This window comes from Elephas maximus, chromosome 6 (assembly GCF_024166365.1).
Source record: "Elephas maximus indicus isolate mEleMax1 chromosome 6, mEleMax1 primary haplotype, whole genome shotgun sequence".
NCBI classification, from domain to species: Eukaryota; Metazoa; Chordata; class Mammalia; order Proboscidea; family Elephantidae; genus Elephas; species Elephas maximus.
The window spans coordinates 67346854-67362978 of NC_064824.1; the positions used below are offsets into that span (position 1 = coordinate 67346854).

The following is a 16125-nucleotide window of genomic DNA, read 5'->3' on the forward strand; positions in this document are numbered from 1 at the left end:
ATATCCTGACTTCACCAATTAAGGTTAGGAGGTCTAGGGCAATTTACATAACCTTTAAGAGGGTGCTAAGGGGTAATTATACCTGACTCATAGGACTGATTAATGAAATGAAATAACCAATGTAGAGTGTTTAGCCCAGGGTCTAGTACACCTTCTCACTTAACAACTATCTCATCATCTGACATTTCACATTTATGACAATTTTATGAAAAATCTACTCTCCGGCTATTTTGGACATTAACAGCATATGTCTGGCAATAAAGAATGCCAAGGTGCAAGGCAAGAGTAATGCTGACTTTGACGGTCAAGGTTATGTGTCATCTTGGCTGGGCCATGATTCCCAGTGGTTTGGCAGTTGTGTAATGATGTAACTTGGAAGTTATATAATGATGTAACTTGGAAGTTATATGATGTAGTCATCCTCCACTTTGTGATCTGATGTGGCCATCCTCTACCTTTGCATAATCCTGATTTTATATAACAACCTGGTCTTTGAAGCCTAACCATGTCGATAAGTGAGGAGAGGGTATATAGACTAAGTACTCCTTAACAGGTAGCTACAGTGTGAATGAAATCCCTGGGTAGTGGAGGTTGGAGGTTTGAGTTCACCCAGAGGCACCTAGGAAGAAAGGCCTGGTGATTTACTTCTGAAAAATCAGTCACTAAAAATCTTAGGGAGCACAGTTCTGCTTTGACACACATGGGATCACCATGAGCTGGAGCAAACTCAAACAGCGATAGGCTGATGAAGTTCGGAGATAATTGCGTGGTTATCATCTCCTTTATTGTTATTGCACACTTGAATTAGGTAAACATGAGTTACTACAATGACATATAAAAATGAGTATTTACTTACTGCAACCCATTTCATCAAAATGGTCACCACAGTCATCGACATTATCACATACATAGTTCTGTGGGATGCAGTGTCCACTGCCACACTTAAATTCATCTTCTGTACAAGGTCTAGGAGTCGGAGCCCTACCTATAATTTAAGGACAAATTAAAGTCAGAAGTTTTTCTTCTGTGAAACAAGATGCCTCCCCCAGTGGCAGAAACAAGTATTGTTCACCGGATCAACCCCTGCCTCCCTACATTTCCCAGTATCCTTTGCAGTTAGTTTGGGATCATGAGACTAGTTCTGGCCAATTGACTGTGCCACTTCTATACTAAGCAATAAAAGCCCATATGCCTCTTACCCTGCTATGGCAACCTTAGAAATATATATTCCAGATGGCATAGTTACAAGATAGAGGAGGGCTGTGCAACCTACACTGGCCTTTATGAGCCAGACTAAGTCTTCATTATGTTATGCTGCTAAGATTTGAAATTTTTTGGTTGCAGCAGCTAGCATTCATTACCCTGAATAAAAAAAAGAATGGGAACAGAAGTAGCATAGTTCCATAATAAAAGCATACAATATTTGCCAGTGGCTTAACAACTGAGAGGCAAGCGATGAGGAAAGTGATATTGGAGGTAAGAAGGATGGAGATGCATGTTATGCGATGACAAAGCATTTCATAAAGCTGTCACCTCTGAAAAATTGGAAGACAGACCACGTGTTTACTGAACTTGTAGATCTAGAGAAAAGAGGTTAGAAAATAGAATGTTAGTAATGTGCACTGGGTGCCATTCCCTGAGTTTGGCAAGGCAGATAAGAATGAGATAAGCTCAGCTAAGAACTGGTTGATTTATAAGCAGAAAAGAAAGAATATAAAGTCTAGAAATTTGCAATATGGGAAAAACCAACCGCTTCTAGATAATAATTCTTAATTTTAAAAAGGTTTTGAGTGGCAAAGACCCAGTAAAACATCTCAGTTGTGTAAAACGACTGCCTATGTATTTTTCTAGATAGCTTGAATATAATTGACAATCAGTCGAAACACGGGTGCATCAGGGCGAAGAAACAAAACAGATTCAAGAGCTATGGGAAGAATAAAAGCTTTCTGCTTCCCTTTTCCACTCTCTGCTTTGACCAAATCCCACAAATGTCTTGGTCCACAAAAAAAAAATGCAATATTAGTGGGCAAAAGGGAGAGGTACTCCAGTTAAAAAAAAAAAAAAAAAGCTTTATTTCCAGTTTTACATCCTTTTGTGTTGTGCCTCGAATAAACACTGCAACAATCTTTTAGCCACAGGTTCCTCTCTGCCAAAAAATAAAATAAATAGGTACAAATGTTGCAATGGAGTCAAAGTCCTCATTGACACACAGCCCCCACTCGAATGGAAGCTGGTAGTGAGTCAAGGTACAGAATCCTAAGGCCGCACAATACAAGGAACATAAAATGGAAAAATTGGACATTTCTGTAAAGGTTCCCAGATAATACCATTTGAGGAAAAAAGAAAAGCAATTGCAACCTGGCAAATAAGTTTCTTTACTGGCTTTTCTGCAGGTATATTAAATTGCCTAAAATATCGATCAGTTCTCTCCTTCAATGGATAGATTTTAAGACATTCCAAAAGTAAAGAAAATTCACAAATTTTTTGGTATCTAAAATATTAAATGCAGCCAGTTTGAAATTTCTACCTTAAACTAGATAGATTTCAAATGCATTTTCATCTGAAAGAAGGATATTGGGTAAGCTCTGTTAACACCAGTGCTGCCTTATCGGACACGATCTTTTCAGTTGGGTGCTGAGAAGGAATGGTGTCATTGACATCCTTAGATTGGCAATTAGGTCGGAGACTGCCCAAGTGCATTTTTGAAAATAAGTAAACCGCTAATTTGTGAAGTAGCAATGAATCCAAGAAGAAAAGTCATACCAATATCTCATGTTTGCTTTTTCAATGTTTAAACAAAGACTAAAAAACGAAGGGGCTCAAATGAGACAGATATAAGTGGGCAGTGGTGGGGTTGCATCTGAGAAATTCATGTGCTTATATGGTCTTGTAAACAAATTTCTATCAGCACACAGAGATCTGTAGCCATAGGTCCAACTTCTCCATAGAAATAACTGAAATCCAAAAGGTACATTTTGTGTACTGCAGACAATTTGGGGCCCTTAGCTTTATCTTCTCCCTTTTGATTTTTGCTTACACTGCTCCTCCCTCTCATCAGTTCCATCTCCACAGTCATCCACATGGTTGCACAGCTTGTGTCTGTAAATACATCGATTGTTGTCACAACGGAAACGGGATGGTGAGTCACAGGGAACATTAACTGAAAGGAAAGATAGAAAAATGAAATAACAAGTTAAGTGTAGAACATGAGTGTCAATATCTGAAAGGCTCCCGTACCAACATGTTTATTTTATTCATTCATTCATTCATTGAATCAATCAATCAACAAATTCATCTTGAGTAGCTGTTACACACTATGACACTGTGCTAGGCACAAGGTACAACGGGGCACAAGAAAGACACAGTCCCTGTCCTCATGGAATTTCATTCTAGCAGAAAAAAGATACTACAGATTAACCATTCAATTATAACTGAGATAAGAACCACAGAGGAGATGTGCTATGAAAGCATCTACTGAGGAAATCTGGTATAGATTGGGGTGGGAGGGTGGTCAGAGAGGTTGCCTATGGGCAGGTTCTGAGTTAGGAAGGAGCATGGCAGGTATTGAACTTGAACAAAGGTCCCTGTGGCTGCAGAACAGAGTGAAGAGGACACAGGTGGCCATTAGGGTAGAGAAGCCAGCAGGATATCCGTACATGGGATTTTATCTGAATGGCCAGGAGGCTACTGTTTGGTCCCTCTAACTGTAGTCATTGAATCTCTAAAGTATGAAGTCTTTCCCTTAAAGTTTTGTGTTATGGTGGGCTTTCCTTCCCCCTCACCTCTTACATTTATCGAACTCTCAGAGTTAGACCTCTAGCTGTTGGTAGAAGCCAGGTACAGGGGACAAGGTCCCTTATGCATGTACTGGGAATTTGGTAAAGTAAACATACATGTGTGTTCTTATACATGAAGAACTTGGGCCCTGTTCGATTTTCCTTTTGCCTTTGCACTACACCCAAGGATCAAAAGGATAGATTTGTAATCAGGTTACTTGGAGAAAAAAGTCAGATCCAAGAGCTTGTTCTTAGAAGTATTATAAGTAAAAGTATTGCAAGAATTATTTACTATGAAAGGCAAGTGCAACATTATAAAACAGTGTTGGCCATTGTTTAATGAGGTGATGTTCCTGCTTCACCCAAGTTTTATTTCACCCGCGATGGGCAACAACTTGGAAGCAACTTCAAAAGGATTCCTTCACAGAATGTTATATATGCCTAAAATATTTTTCAAGATTCAGCAAGTTAAAAACAAAACACAGTTTCTAACAAGTAAAGAGGTAGGAAGAAAAATGTTGTAAGGAAAGAGTCCAATCTCTGACTAAAAATTAGTGATAAATCTAGGAAAGGAGAAGGAAGAGATGATGTGAACTTCAGAAGCAAATAGCAGCAGAGTCAGACTGGGAACTCAGTTCTGGCAGAAATACTGCTGGGGCATCCTGTCCTGCACTGAGGGCTTTTACTTACACAAAATTCTTAAACTTTAGCTTGTACCAGAATTAGTCAAAGGGCTTGTTAATGCACAGACAGCTGGGCCCCACCACCAGAGATTCTGATTCGGCAGGTCTGGAGTGGGGTCCACCAATTTATATTTGTAACAAGTGCCCAGCAGATCCTGGTATCCCTAGTCCAGGGACTCTACTTTTGAAAGCCACTGTTCTAGCAAACAAATTCATTCTATTTTCAACCAGGAGACTAAACTAAATCAGCTAAGGAGTTTTTTTAAAAACTAGATATGCCCAGGCCCTATCCTTGGAAATCCTGGTTCATTAGGTATAGGCTTAGGGTGAGGCCAGGACATGTGATTTTTCAACCCTCCTTCCCCGGGGTGACTCTGATGTGTGCCCCAATTGAGATTCACCAGTTAAAAAAAAAAAAAGCGTACATGTGCCTCACACGACACGAGGGAATTAGGTGATCTTGAATCATGATGTTAAAGGCAAGTAACTTTACAGATTAACTAGGAGGAGGTGCCTCAATGGGCACCAAAAGTAGGATGCAGCAAGTGAGTGGGCCCCCCACACTCAGACTTCAATCACAGCAGGTCTATTTATTGTGCTTCGAAGTAAGGTTTCTTTTAAAGAAATTACTTTCTAATGCCATGAAATATTCAAAACCATGGACGTTTGCCAAACTTTCTCATATTACTTGGCAGGAAGGCCGAGTGAAATCACACCAGTGCTGATCATGTGTCACACTCCTCAGAAACTGTACAATAACTATACCACATGCTGCATGTAACACTGAGATTTTGCCAGACAACACCATTCTCACACACTCCATTTTTCTCCCTCTTACTGCACAGGTGAAGTTCTTCATCGGAACCATCGCCACAGTCATCTTCACCATCACATTTCCAAATTAGCTGGGTACAAACATGGTTTTTACATTCGAACATAGTAGCTGGACAGTATGCACCATTGGGAAAGCGGGTAGCTGTCAATAGGGAGGAGACATTCAAATTATTAGAAAAACTTACTAGTTTTGAAAAGCCATCGTGTTATTTTTTCCATTAGCTCTTCCCACTATAGCCTGCTTTTCTTTATTCACCAGATGTACTGTGGCCTTAAACTGTCTGGGCTTCTGATGGGTTATTTCTTAAGGACAGTTATCTAAGCCCAGTTGGGTTTCACAAGCATCACAATTTCAATGACATGAATCAATCATCTGGTGGGTAGCACTGGACTTTTTTCTCCACAGGTGAGTTTAACTCCTCCACCGTGTCAGGACTGGCTTTATCCAACACACATTTATCTAGTCTCTTTGAAACTTATGACATGGCAGTAACATCATTAATAATAGCCATCACAGATCATCCTAACAATTAATATTTATTCACCGATTCATGAAGGCTAAAATGTGAATGATCACACTGGCTTTATACTTCTAATGACATTTTATATTACATCATGCAATTCAGATACTCTTGAATATTATAAATTCAGTATGTTCTAACACTCAAATTCTTTATACTAGTTCATTCATTGCTCAAGTATTCTTTTCCTACCTGCAATGTTTTTATACACTGATTTGTATAGTAGGTCATAATATATAAATACTGTCATTAGCACAGATTACTTAACACATTCTCTACTGGAAATACTGTTAGAGAAATGCACTTGAATGGCTCCTGTGTAATATATAGATATGGAAACTTGGACCCTAGGTAAAGTGATATTATCAGTGGAAGCAGAATAAAAAATCTCAATGGCCTTCTAATCTAAGAAGTGGTGGCTGATGGAAGAGGTGGGGTCTGAACTTCCATATTCATACATTTTGAGTCAACATTACCACAGGTATCTAGAGACTTACGACAAGTGGCTTCATCAGAGACATCGAGACAGTCAGCAATTCCGTCACATTTCATTTGTTCAGGAACACAATGTCCACTCCCACACTGAAAATATCCAGGATGGCAGGTCTTCAGTTCTGAAGAGAAAAGATTGCCATTCCCAAAATTTGTGGTTAACAAAGGAATAAACTTTCAAAACTCATCCCTTCTCCATTCAAGATATGGAGCTGGAAGGACCTTTGCCCCTCTGTTAAATAATCCCCAGCTTTTAGGCTTTTCCTCATAAATCAGAATTCTCAAACCGCAATGCATTTTCTCACACTGAACACTTGATCGGTGAAGGGCTATAAAAATTATGCAAGTTTTAAAATTCCTATTGCAGCATTCTGACCTCTACACCAGGAGCTAGAGTCATATATTCCTTAGGCTGTATCCTGTAGAATAGTAGGAAGACCAATGTTTTTGTTTACAAGGCTAATGAAGATTAAAGTTAACCTGACATTCAAATTAAAATAGAATATTTTAAATTCTTTGCAATTTCCACATGTTATCATTGATCTAGACTACTATAAGACTGAAGCATGGAAAATACAGAGTAGAAAGTATTGTGTTAGGCTAAAGTTTATATGTTACATGAATTACACAAAAATCATTTCACTCTATAAAACCTTATAAACACTAATTTGAAGTCTCTACTTCTTTCACATATCCTGGCTCTAGTAGAAGACTTAGTGGTGGCCCTCTTAAAAAAATCCTGCAGTTACCACAGTCTCGCTCATCTGAGTTGTCCCCACAGTCATTGTCATGGTCACAAATCCATCGAGAAGGAATGCAGCGCTGATTGTCACATCGAAACTCACTCTCTGTGCACTCCCGGGGGACTGAAAAAGAAAGTCATGTGGCCATCAGTGGGCATCAGGACTCACACACAAGAAACAGACTAAAGTGGCCTCAGTACCCAAAGCCCTCCTTTGTCCCACATTCCAGAGGTCCACTTGGGCAGATTGTCCATCCTCCAAAAACAAACCTACTTCAAGTCTATAAAGTCCAAAGGTGACTTAATCTTATGATTATAATTCCTTATTTCATGAAACTCTAGGTAACCTCTTACGGAATTCAACATAAATCTTTATAAACAATAAAACATCCATTGATATTTGCAGGTATAATCAACATCCTGATTTTTTCAGCTGCCTGTGGGAAATGGTGAGCACCTCTTACTTTGTAAAGGTAACTAAAGTTAGATTGTATTTCATATTGGTCACTTCAAAATTCATACAAGTCAATGATATAAGACCACAGTGGGGCCTCATTAAAGTTGTTTTCAAAATATATCCAATTACTCAGGACTGACCAACTAATTTGATATGACTCAGGCCTTTGGCTTCCTTTTCTTAACCTCCCTGCCCAAACCTTGTAGTCAGCACCTTCGCATGGTGTAAAGAACTGAAATGTGGCCTATTAGCTAGCCCTTGTTGTTTTTGGTAGCTGCCATCAAGTCACGGAGACCCCATGCACTGCTCAATCCTACATCATCCCAGTGACAGTTGTGGATCAGACCGTTGTGTTCCATAGGGTTTTCAATGGCTGATTTTCAGAAGTAGATTATTAGGCCTTTCTTCCTAGTCCACTAAAACCTGTTCAGCATCATAGCATCACACAAGCCTCTGCTGACAGATGGGTGATGGCTGCACGTGCAGGGCATTGGCCAAGAATTGAACTTCAGTCTCCTGCAGGGAAGGTGAGAATTCTACCACAGAACCACTATTGCCCCTAGGTAACCATTAAACCCAAAAACCTAGTGCCGTCGAGTCGATCCCAACTCATAGCGATCCTATAGGACAGAGTAGAACTGCCCCACAGAGTTTCCAAGGAGCACCTGGGGGGTTCGAACTGCTGACCCCTTTGTTAGCAGTTGTAGCACTTAACCACTACCCCACCAGGGTTTCCATAAGGATAACAGGACCCTGAAAACTCACCACAGTTTTCCTCATCTGAGTGATCTCCACAGTCGTTTTCACCGTCGCATCTCCAGCGAAGAGGGATGCAGTGGTGATTATTACAGCGGAAATCCCCCAAAGGATCGCACGTCATCTCCTCTGCAAAGCACATTTATTGCAAAGACTTCATTAGCCAACGGCCAAGAAAGGCACAAAACCAGCTTCCTTGTGACAAAGTCAGGGAACCATGCTCCCGTATTTTGAAGCTGCTAGAGAAATGCCAGCAACGTTCACTGTCAATATTCCTCTTTTATCTAACCTGAACCTATTCTACTGCTTGAAATTACATCTGTTCCCTTTTACAGAAAATGTTCAAAAACCTAGTTGGCATCTGGCTTATAATTTGAAACAAAGACCTGGTAAGGAAGGCTAAAATGATACCACCAGCAAATAGGACATTTCTGTCACAGTGTCTTCAGTCAATGAGACTCCTCAGTGTTATTATTAAAATAACCTGTCATCTTCCTTACCTCTGTTATTGGAAATAACACCCAACACACACACATACACACACGGACACGGACACAGATACACACACACACACACAAATTAGATTGTATGCCTTGTTGTTGTTGATTGTTGTCGAGTCAGTTCTGACTCATGGTGACCTCGTGTATGCAGAGTAGCACTGCTCCATAGGGTTTTCAAGGCTGTGATCCTTTGAAAACAGATCACCAGGCCTGTCTCCCTAGGTGCCGCTGGGTGGGTTCGAACTGCCAGCCTTTCGGACAGTAGTTGAGCACTTAACCATTTGCACCACCCAAGGACTCTGAAAACATGCCTAATCTTGATGAATTCCATTAAGTCATTTGGTCTTTTGTTCATAGGTTCTTTCCAAGTTGTCACAGTAGCTATAGCTGCCCAATAAATTATATGGAAAATCAGAGAGACATTCAGAATATGGAAATTCCCAATAAAAAATGGTTTGATTTGGAAATTCTCCTTTTTTGAAGATAGATACCAATTCTTTTCTCCCCCTTCTTCCACATATTTCAATCTATAATATTACCAAAAATGATTCCACAAGTTTCCATAATTTTGTTTCTTCCCCAATTATAGCATCCTTTGGAATAACCTTGTAACATGCTATAAAAATGTAACATGTTATCAGAAGAATCAGCTGATGGCCCTTTTTCAGAGGTGAACAGAGGGGCATGGGAAACCCACTCTCATCTCCTACCACTGGCTCTCAACACTACAGTTTTCTTGACACTACAGCATCCCCAGTCCCAGGCACTTCCCCCATTCCCCTGGGCCCCCCTTACCACAGCCTTCTTCATCACTGTTGTCCCTGCAGTCATCAAAACCATTGCACATGGTCCACTTTGGGACGCAGCGGTAGTTCGTTTTACAGCTGAAATCCGTATGGTTGTCGCAGCGATATGCAGGCCCCACTGCAAAAGAAGGAGGCAGCAAAGTCAGAACTGAAATCTCAGCCCTGCTCCAAAACTGCACAACTAGATACTTTTCCACTGTCACATTAAGGAAGTGTAACAATTACCACAGCACCAACTAAATTGACTCTGGCAACATGTATCTGGTTTAGGTTGATCTTTTCACTAAGCCAAACCAAACCCACTACCGTCAAGTTGATTCCAACTCATAGCGACCCCATAGTTTCCAAGGTTGTCAATCTCTATGGAAGCCAACTGCCACAGCTTTCTCCCTCGGAGCCGCTGGTGGTTTCAAACTGCCGAACTTTTGGTTAGCAGTCAGTCACTTTAACAACTGCGGCACCAGGGCTCCATGATCTGTTCACCAAAAGCAGAAAAACAGTTTCCTAAGTTTTCTCACTAACTCAACAGCACTCACTTATGTTGCCATTAAATAGCTATACAACCATTCACTTAACTTGAGCCTCAGTTTTCTCCTTCATAAAACAGGAGTTGGTAAAACCCACCTTCCCGAACACAGTGATTCTATTAGGCTCATATATACAAAACGTAAGTTCTTATCATATTCTGCGTGGCTATACATCCACTGAATCAAGAGAAGGTATCAGCACGGTATACAGCTACATTTTGCCTTGCAATGCCAGAGGGGGAGTCCCAGGGGCCTGAAGCAGGGGGCTCCACAGCCTCTCTTTGTTTCTCTGCTCCTGGCCTTCCCATAGGAACTTACTGCATTCCTGGATGGGCTCATCTGAATAGTCTCCACAGTCATTGTCATAATCACACTTCCAGGACTGAGGGATGCAGCGGCCATTACTACACCTAAACTGGCCCGGCAGGCAGGTCCTGGTGGTACAGTGGGAACTGTCTTCATCTGAGTTATCCAAGCAGTCGTTCTCAGAATCACACTGCCAGGATTCTGGGATGCAACGTTTGTTGGCACACTGCCATTCATTGGGTGCACACCAGTGATTCTCTGCAAGCAGGGAGATTTACTTGGTTATCAGCTCAGGAGGCATCAAGAACAAGAGCTTCTTAATTTACATCAAACAATCCTGGAGAACTGAATCATAATTTCTTTTTAGAAATCAACTACAATCAATCAACTACATGGGAAGTTATTCCTTTGACTATTACTGTCTCCCAAATTCTTAAATATCTTTCTCTTGGAAGCAGAATTAGGACATAAAGATTCAATCACAGATGGCCTGGGAAATCCACCTTCTGTTGGACAATGGTTTTAAACTGTGTTTGTTGCTGCTGTTATTTGCCTTTTTATGGAAACATAAATAAATATTACAACTGAGAGTCCTTGTTTCAACTGGGGGCAGGGAATTCTCATTCTACCCTCGATGTTAGCTCTCCAAAAGGATTCTATCCACCTGGTGATGGGCTACTGATACAGACATCTTACTACCTATCTCAACCATCTGCCTTGTTGTCCTAAGGACTTTGACCAGCTTTTGGTTTATGACATTCAATAAATGCCCGCAGAATCCCATCTGTACTCAATTAACTAGAGAAGTGGGCAAAACAGGCATAAAGCAATCAAACATACCACAAAGAATACGGTCTTCATCAGACCCATCAGGGCAGTCTTGGTGAGCATTGCATAAAAAGTGTGAGCTGGTACAATTGCCATCACTGCACTGGAACTGTCCCAAACGACAGTAGCGCTGTGGGCAAAGGGCCGGTTCATCAGAGCCATCCGCACAGTCTCTCTGTCCGTCACATTTCCACCAGATAGGAATGCACCTGCAGAGAAAATACAGCACTTCTCTAACAAAGGTGGATAAAGGAGGAGATAACAGATATCTGGACGGAAGGTGTAACACTGAATTTTGAGTCGGGGAATGCATGAATTCTCTGATGGCGCCAGAAGAGGATCGATCAAACCTAGGATACTGTCGCCTATTTTCAGAGAAAACATAACCACATGAGATAGAACAGGTTTTTTAAGATCCAAATACATGCTAAGAATATAATTTGGGTATGATGAATACATTCCTATCATAACAAACACTGGAGTATGTGTTTTGGGCTGTAGCTCCAGTAGCAGGGTAATATAAAAAGACATTCATTGGGAAGCTGGAAGGTACTAACATTTTTTGAGCAGCTAGTTGCTGACAGGTGCTTTGCTAGATTCTTAATCTAAAATATCTAATCTAATCAGCAAAATAATGTGCCCCTGAATCTTAAATGCTATGATTAAAGCCACTTTCTGGCTCTGTTCCCTTAGTCATAAATGGCATGTGGCCATAACAAAGGGAAATAATCAGAGGTCATGTTTCACAGCAAGCACAAATGATCAAAAATGAAGTTGAATGTATCCCTGGATTCTATGCCATGCCATAGTTAACCAAAAAGCTGGGTCAGTATACGTGCGGAAAAGACAGTGAGAGTCTATCACTCTTAATGGCTACTTTTCAGTACAAACTCTGCCCCTGACATTTACAAAAATTTATTGTGAATAAGAAATACATAGTTAACTTATTTTCTACAGATATAAATACTTACATATGTAGGCAAACAGTTTGATTAACAAATTCCCTGTATTCATGGAGGGAATTATCTGACGTTGGAGCCTTGTACTCTTAGTGAATTCAAAATGAATTATCTTAAATCTTGGATGGTTAGAAAACCCACCATACCCTGGAGCCTTGAAGTTCAGTGTGTATCCAAGGGATGGAGGGGTGCTGAGGAGAGGAAGAGAAAGGCTTACTTTTCACTGTCATCACATAAGAACTGGGTGCTGGAGCACATGGGTAGGCAGTGGGTGGTCCCACCCAGACGGAGGGTCACGAAGTAGTCTGGACATTCGCAGGTGAATCCTTGGCCTCCCGCTTTGATGAGGCAGAGATGAGAACAGCCACCATTGTTGACACCACAAGGATTGTCCACTAGTGAAAAAGGAGAGAAATATACGTTCATTTGCTTAAGTAGAGTATCAAACCACAGACTAGCTGATTACTTGCTCACCTTGACTTTAAATTCATTATCTTAGTTCAAAAATTGGACAGATGATGTGAGCAACACTGTGTTTTAAGAACTCATTTTTGTGCTACCAGAAGTGAGGCATAGAAAATGGTACTTTGGGCTAGAAAAAAGTCCTAGGAGAGCAGGTGGAAAACTTAGCTCATATCCAGAAACTAAGGGAAAGTTTTCCTTTCCAGCAGACACTTTCATTCTAAAGATATGAGCAACAGAAGTTTGGACAAGAATGATATGGATGGGTAAACTGAGCACTGTCTGGGTCACCGTGTAGAACTAAAGATTAATTTGAACTTCTGCTAAAATATTATGAGAAATATTAACTTCCAGAAAGAAATACTGAACACTTTTATTTTGCTAATTCCCTGTTTTTCTTACTGCCAAGTTTATCATACATTTTAGCAAGACATCACAACAAAGCAGGCCCACAAAATCCAGTCTATCCCCAAAGTATACTACGAGACTTTGCTAGAATATCTCTAAATCATAAAAGGTTTTAATTGCATGAAGAGGAAAACAAACTTACAAGCAATTAACACACCCTCCAACTTGTGACAGACTGAAATGCATTGCTCTTAATGCAGGAAAAACATCTCTTTGGTACGTGATACAATGTTATACACAAATAGATACTTAATAAGTGATGTTTTTTAATGATTGGAATTTTCTTTTAAAATAGATTGATCTTGGTATTAAGGAACGATTGTTAATTTCTTAGGTGTCTGAGGTGGTTATATATAGAAAATGCATTCTTTAATATTTAGGGCCAACATGTCATATTTTTAACTCAATTTAAAATACTTCAGTTTTCCCACCAAAATAGGTTTAATAAATACGGCAACATAACAACTATCAAATCTTAAACCAAAAAAAAAAGAATTTCAAATAGCCTTTCCCAGGGGTAGAGAAATAAAGTCCATACCCTCAATTCTCAGCATACGCTTTGAAGAAAGCATTAACAAGTAACAACACCACACCCTTCATAAATTATGAAATTCATGCTTACGGAGACAAGAACGACACACACATAAACTAAAGCAACCGTGCCACACTTCTGAATCACCTACTCACCAATTGGCTGCCTGTATGGATGATACACGTGAATGTCAAATGGTCTATGTGTTATGTTCATGAGCTCTACCTTATTTGATCCATCATATTTGTTTCCCTTTTCAACTGACCGCGTATTCCAATCTGTCCAATAAATAGTGTCTTCGAAAATGGTAATAGCAAAGGGGTGCGGCAGTATCCCATCATACACTGTGCGCCGATGGTGGCCCTCCAAATCAGAGTATCTGGGGTTGTAGTAAGAAACAGTTACTCCATGAAGAAGATAACCCCACTCCTCCAATGTCTTTAAGGATACACAGATTAGCAAATCAATTAATAAATTTCTACTGGTGATTATAGCCCAGGGAACCCCACAGGACAGTTCTGCTCTGTCATAAAGGGTTGCTTTGAAGAAACCCTAGTTAGCTCTTGGCAGCTAACCAAAAGGTTGGTAGTTCAAACCCATCCAGCAGCTCAGCAGGTGAAAAGACCTGGTAATCTGCTCCCATAAATGTTACCAAAAAAACCAAAACCATTGCCATCAAGTCAAAGTTGTTTCTAAAATACTGATATTTTAATATTTTAAAGTTTTGAAACAGACCCTAAAACCTCAACAGGAAATGGATCGAGCTAGCCCCTAAGAAACTTGATAATGTTAGCCATGAGTTGTTAATAATATTTTCCAAAATAGAATTAATGTATGGTAACAGGGAAGCCATAGGAACTTGAAGACCTGCTTGGCTTCTATTGATAAGACCATAGGTAAATGACCAGGACTAAGTTACCAAGTGTTTAAAAAAAAAAAATCATAGGCCAGACAGTAGTCCTGAGACCTTGCACAATCTCTGTACAGAGATCACAGACACATTTATAATTGTGTTTTCTCAAGTACTTGCTGGTGCATCCAAAGCTGTACTAACTGTACTCACAGGTGATAACTGGGGAGAATTCTGGAGGAATATCCAAATTTCACAAAAGAGCTCTGGAATTGATCAACTATGTCTGCCATGAGCATAGGAAGAAAGTGTGCTAGCACACGTGACAGGTATTCATCCCTTCTCAGTAGCATATTCAAGGCAGCATGGGGTTAGGAAGCTTCAAAAATTTCCACACTGACTTTGGCAACAAAATAAATTTTAAAAAATGCATAATTTCTAAAGGCTTTAAAACTTAGTTCTTTGCTTTTGAATGCAATGAGCTGTAACTGGGTACTTGTTCACAAGAGACACCACCACAGTCTAATTAGGCCAGAACTAGCAATGCCTCAAAATAGACATATACTGGTTATTTAATCATGTGTACTATATTTTTAATTGAATGGTATAATGTATAATACATTTTTGAAAAAATAATCCAATTACCAGCCTCTACTCCTACCTAAAACATTTAATTGTACTTTTCATTAAATATACCAAAGTATTCTAGGAAAAAGATTTTCTAATACTTTTGTTGTTTTTATTTTTTTCAAATACTTAAATCCATGAATCATATATTTGGTGTGGAGGACAAAGTAAAGGGATAAGAAAATTAGCATGAGTTGAACACTAAGCAGACTGAATACCATAAGGGAGTTATTACCAGCACGATTTTCTAGATGGAAAATAAACCCCGAAGTATGGCTCCAAAGTTCATGTTCTTTCTACTGTACCATACCACAAAGCTCAGTAAACTGCCTAGAGCCAGTTTTAGTTACCAATGCCTCCAGAGTGACTTCCAAAACACAGGCCAGTTAGGAGCCACGTGGGACTAATATACTGGAAACGCAAATCTAGTATTTGGAATAAAGAGGTACCCAGTTGTTTTATTCTTCTCTATGTACGTACTCAATGTAACCCAGGTGTGCATCTGCCCAGTAAAGTCTATCATTTGTGTAGTCAATGGTGATGCCATTGGGCCACTCTATCTTGGTAGAGATAATCACAGATTTATTGGTTCCATCCATGCCTATTCTCCCAATGTATGCACGGTGACCCCAGTCTGTCCAGTAGACATGCCTGTTTGAGCAAACACAAAGAGTTAGTTCCCAAAGACAGAAGAATCCAGTAGCCAAACCAAAGACCATAGCTCTTCTCCATGTAGTTCACACTCTATAGAGTCTCTCAGAAAGGAAGGAGAGCTAACCAGAAATAATCTAAAAGAGAAAAAAGGGCACAAAATGCTCATAAATGAGCATGATTAACTATATATTTCAGTGGGTTTGCTTACAGCTGAAACATGTGACTTGAAAGGTGAAAAAGCCTGTCATGCCAAAGAAAACAGAAAAGCTAATGAAATATCATTTGAACAAGCCATGCTACTACCCATTATACTAAACCATTTACTAGATAGGAAAACCACAGCAAGATATTGTCCTTGAGATAATTACATGAACAGCCTTTTTGGTAAGGGAGGTAGAATAAGGG

General features: G+C 39.9%; 1 protein-coding gene across 2 annotated transcripts in view; it reads right to left on the reverse strand.

The window, feature by feature from the left end:
• The window catches only part of LRP2 (LDL receptor related protein 2), a 178220-nt gene that overhangs the window by 30093 nt on the left and 132002 nt on the right, over positions 1 to 16125 (reverse strand). For both annotated transcript variants that reach the window (XM_049887376.1, XM_049887375.1), the window contains exons 52-63: positions 15547 to 15717; positions 13745 to 13968; positions 12405 to 12582; positions 11241 to 11437; positions 10413 to 10658; positions 9557 to 9685; positions 8271 to 8390; positions 7056 to 7172; positions 6312 to 6428; positions 5298 to 5435; positions 3038 to 3160; positions 857 to 985 (exon numbers count right to left, since the gene is read on the reverse strand). In XM_049887376.1, the coding sequence (XP_049743333.1) occupies positions 857 to 985; positions 3038 to 3160; positions 5298 to 5435; positions 6312 to 6428; positions 7056 to 7172; positions 8271 to 8390; positions 9557 to 9685; positions 10413 to 10658; positions 11241 to 11437; positions 12405 to 12582; positions 13745 to 13968; positions 15547 to 15717 (1889 nt within the window). The remainder of the gene's footprint in view (positions 1 to 856; positions 986 to 3037; positions 3161 to 5297; positions 5436 to 6311; positions 6429 to 7055; positions 7173 to 8270; positions 8391 to 9556; positions 9686 to 10412; positions 10659 to 11240; positions 11438 to 12404; positions 12583 to 13744; positions 13969 to 15546; positions 15718 to 16125) is intronic.